Source organism: Neodiprion lecontei, chromosome 6 (assembly GCF_021901455.1).
Source record: "Neodiprion lecontei isolate iyNeoLeco1 chromosome 6, iyNeoLeco1.1, whole genome shotgun sequence".
NCBI classification, from domain to species: Eukaryota; Metazoa; Arthropoda; class Insecta; order Hymenoptera; family Diprionidae; genus Neodiprion; species Neodiprion lecontei.
This window is the reverse complement of record NC_060265.1, coordinates 11,850,308-11,852,173: the sequence shown is the minus strand read 5'-3', so window position 1 is coordinate 11,852,173 and position 1,866 is coordinate 11,850,308. Positions and strand designations below refer to the sequence as shown.

Sequence of the window (1,866 nt, the reverse complement as noted above, 5' to 3'; positions counted from 1 at the left end):
AACAGAAGGTTGCGCTGCCCAAACCGGATTAGAGGGAGCTCTCTTAGAGGCATTATTGCGCCACGAATCTTCCGCAGTCTTCAACTGACGGTCGAGTTTGAAACAATTCTTCGCGATATGTCCTCTTACGCCGCAAAACTGGCACTCTGAGACAGGCCGATTGGAGTTTGATCTATTGTAACGAGAGAAACCACTATTTTTCCTTCCTGGAAGAGAATCTGAGCTAGGCTGATTGACTGAAGGACGGGACGAAGAATTTTCTGAAGGTTCAGCTTGGTTTAAGCGATGAAGTTGACGCGAACCTAAATCCGCCTCGTTTATGGCTTCTAATTCTAAGCCCTTAATAATTGCTTCATGTAGAGAAGTTGGAGCTGCGAGCCTCAGATGATACCTAAGCTCCGGATTCCGAATCGCATTAATGAATTTCGCCCGAGCTATCTGATCTCTAGCTTTTTCTGCACATCAGTAAGAGAATGTCGAGCGAGACGTTCGATGTCATTTCCGAGAGAGGCTAAATCTTCCTTGGGCCCTTGACGTCTATTTTCAAACTGAGTGAAATAAAGTTTGGAAAGATGTTCTTCGCCAAACCGAAGTTTAAGAGCCGCACAAATGCTGTCGAAATTTTCAGAGTCCGAATCTGAAAGCGATCCAAGAACTACCAAGGCCGGACCAGACAAAGACGCTGTCAAATTAGCTGCTTTCTGGGACGGATTCCAACCATTAACCTTACTAATCATGTTGAACTGACGTTCGTATAGACTCCAAGCAGACGAACCGTCATACGAACCGGGCTTCAAATTCGATTGTTTCGAGGGCAACTCTACAATACTCGCGGCAGGTACAGAGACCTGATTGAGTCCGAACGAGATCTGAGCCTGCGGAGAGAGAACATTGACAGTACCGCGCGATTTTAAAAAGGCCAAGAACTCTGACTGAATATCCACGCTAGGTTGAGACGACGCGACAGGAGGCTCAACTACTTCTGAAATATCACGTGACGGAACATCGTGGCATTGCGGAAAAGAGCTAACCTGAGTTTGTCGCGAGACATGAGCAGGTGGAAAATTTTTAGCAACAGGGGGAATTTCGCCTCCCCCATAAATGGCGTCAGACCTTGATTGATCCGGAATTGAATGAATGGAAGTTCTCCTTGCTGGGACCGGGACTGAAGGAAGAGAAGTCCTTCTACCTGGGGACAGAACTGGGCGTATTGGGAATTCCTGCGGCCGCTCCTGAAGCTTCTGCACACCTTGCAGGATCCCGATCAGCGACTGGGACACGATTTCTTGTTGTTGACACTGCTGCGAGTGGAGTTCGTGCAGAAGATTCTGCTGTTCTTGTTGCTGCAGTTGTAGCTGTTGTTGGTGTTGTTGTTGTTGTTGTTGATGTTGTTGTTGCTGCTGTATCTGTCGCATCAGTAAATCTTGGTTTCCCTGGATGAGCTCTGCCAAGAGAGCTAGTTGGGGCTGGGGCTGAACCTCAGCTTCCAAACGAAGAGAAACGGAAGGAAACGCCGGTTCATGGGACGAAACGCGCCCGGCAGCTCGTCGCTCCGCGCGTGAAGTCCTCGACGTAGGAGATCGTTGCATTATTTTGTATATACTTCTTATCACTTTAAATCCACACAAAACTCTGTCGAGATTCAGAAGAATCCCACTTCTGACGCCAATGTTACGAAGCGGAAAATTGAGAGAGGGAAAGGATTTATTTAGTGACGAAGCTCTCTTTTTAAAGTCTCGAGATAGACTGTTGTTACAATAATGTAGGTTGACGCAGCAACCTTATTCTTTTGGAGGACATAAGAGGTTTATAAACGTCTTTTATCTATGATGACTACTAGATCATTTAAAAGGGGACAAAACGGGT

General features: G+C 46.7%; 1 protein-coding gene across 1 annotated transcript; it reads right to left on the bottom strand.

The window, feature by feature from the left end:
* Nucleotides 1-434: 434 nt before the first annotated feature.
* LOC124295046 (mediator of RNA polymerase II transcription subunit 15-like) lies at nt 435-1,589 on the bottom strand. The gene has a single exon (XM_046743169.1). It carries the CDS (start codon nt 1,587-1,589, stop codon nt 435-437), a length of 1,155 nt encoding a protein of 384 aa, XP_046599125.1.
* Nucleotides 1,590-1,866: the final 277 nt, after the last annotated feature.

Coding starts and splice junctions, on each gene's coding strand:
- LOC124295046 (XM_046743169.1), bottom strand. CDS start 1,589: ATGCAACGATCTCCTACGTCGAGGACTTCACGCGCGGAGCGACGAGCT.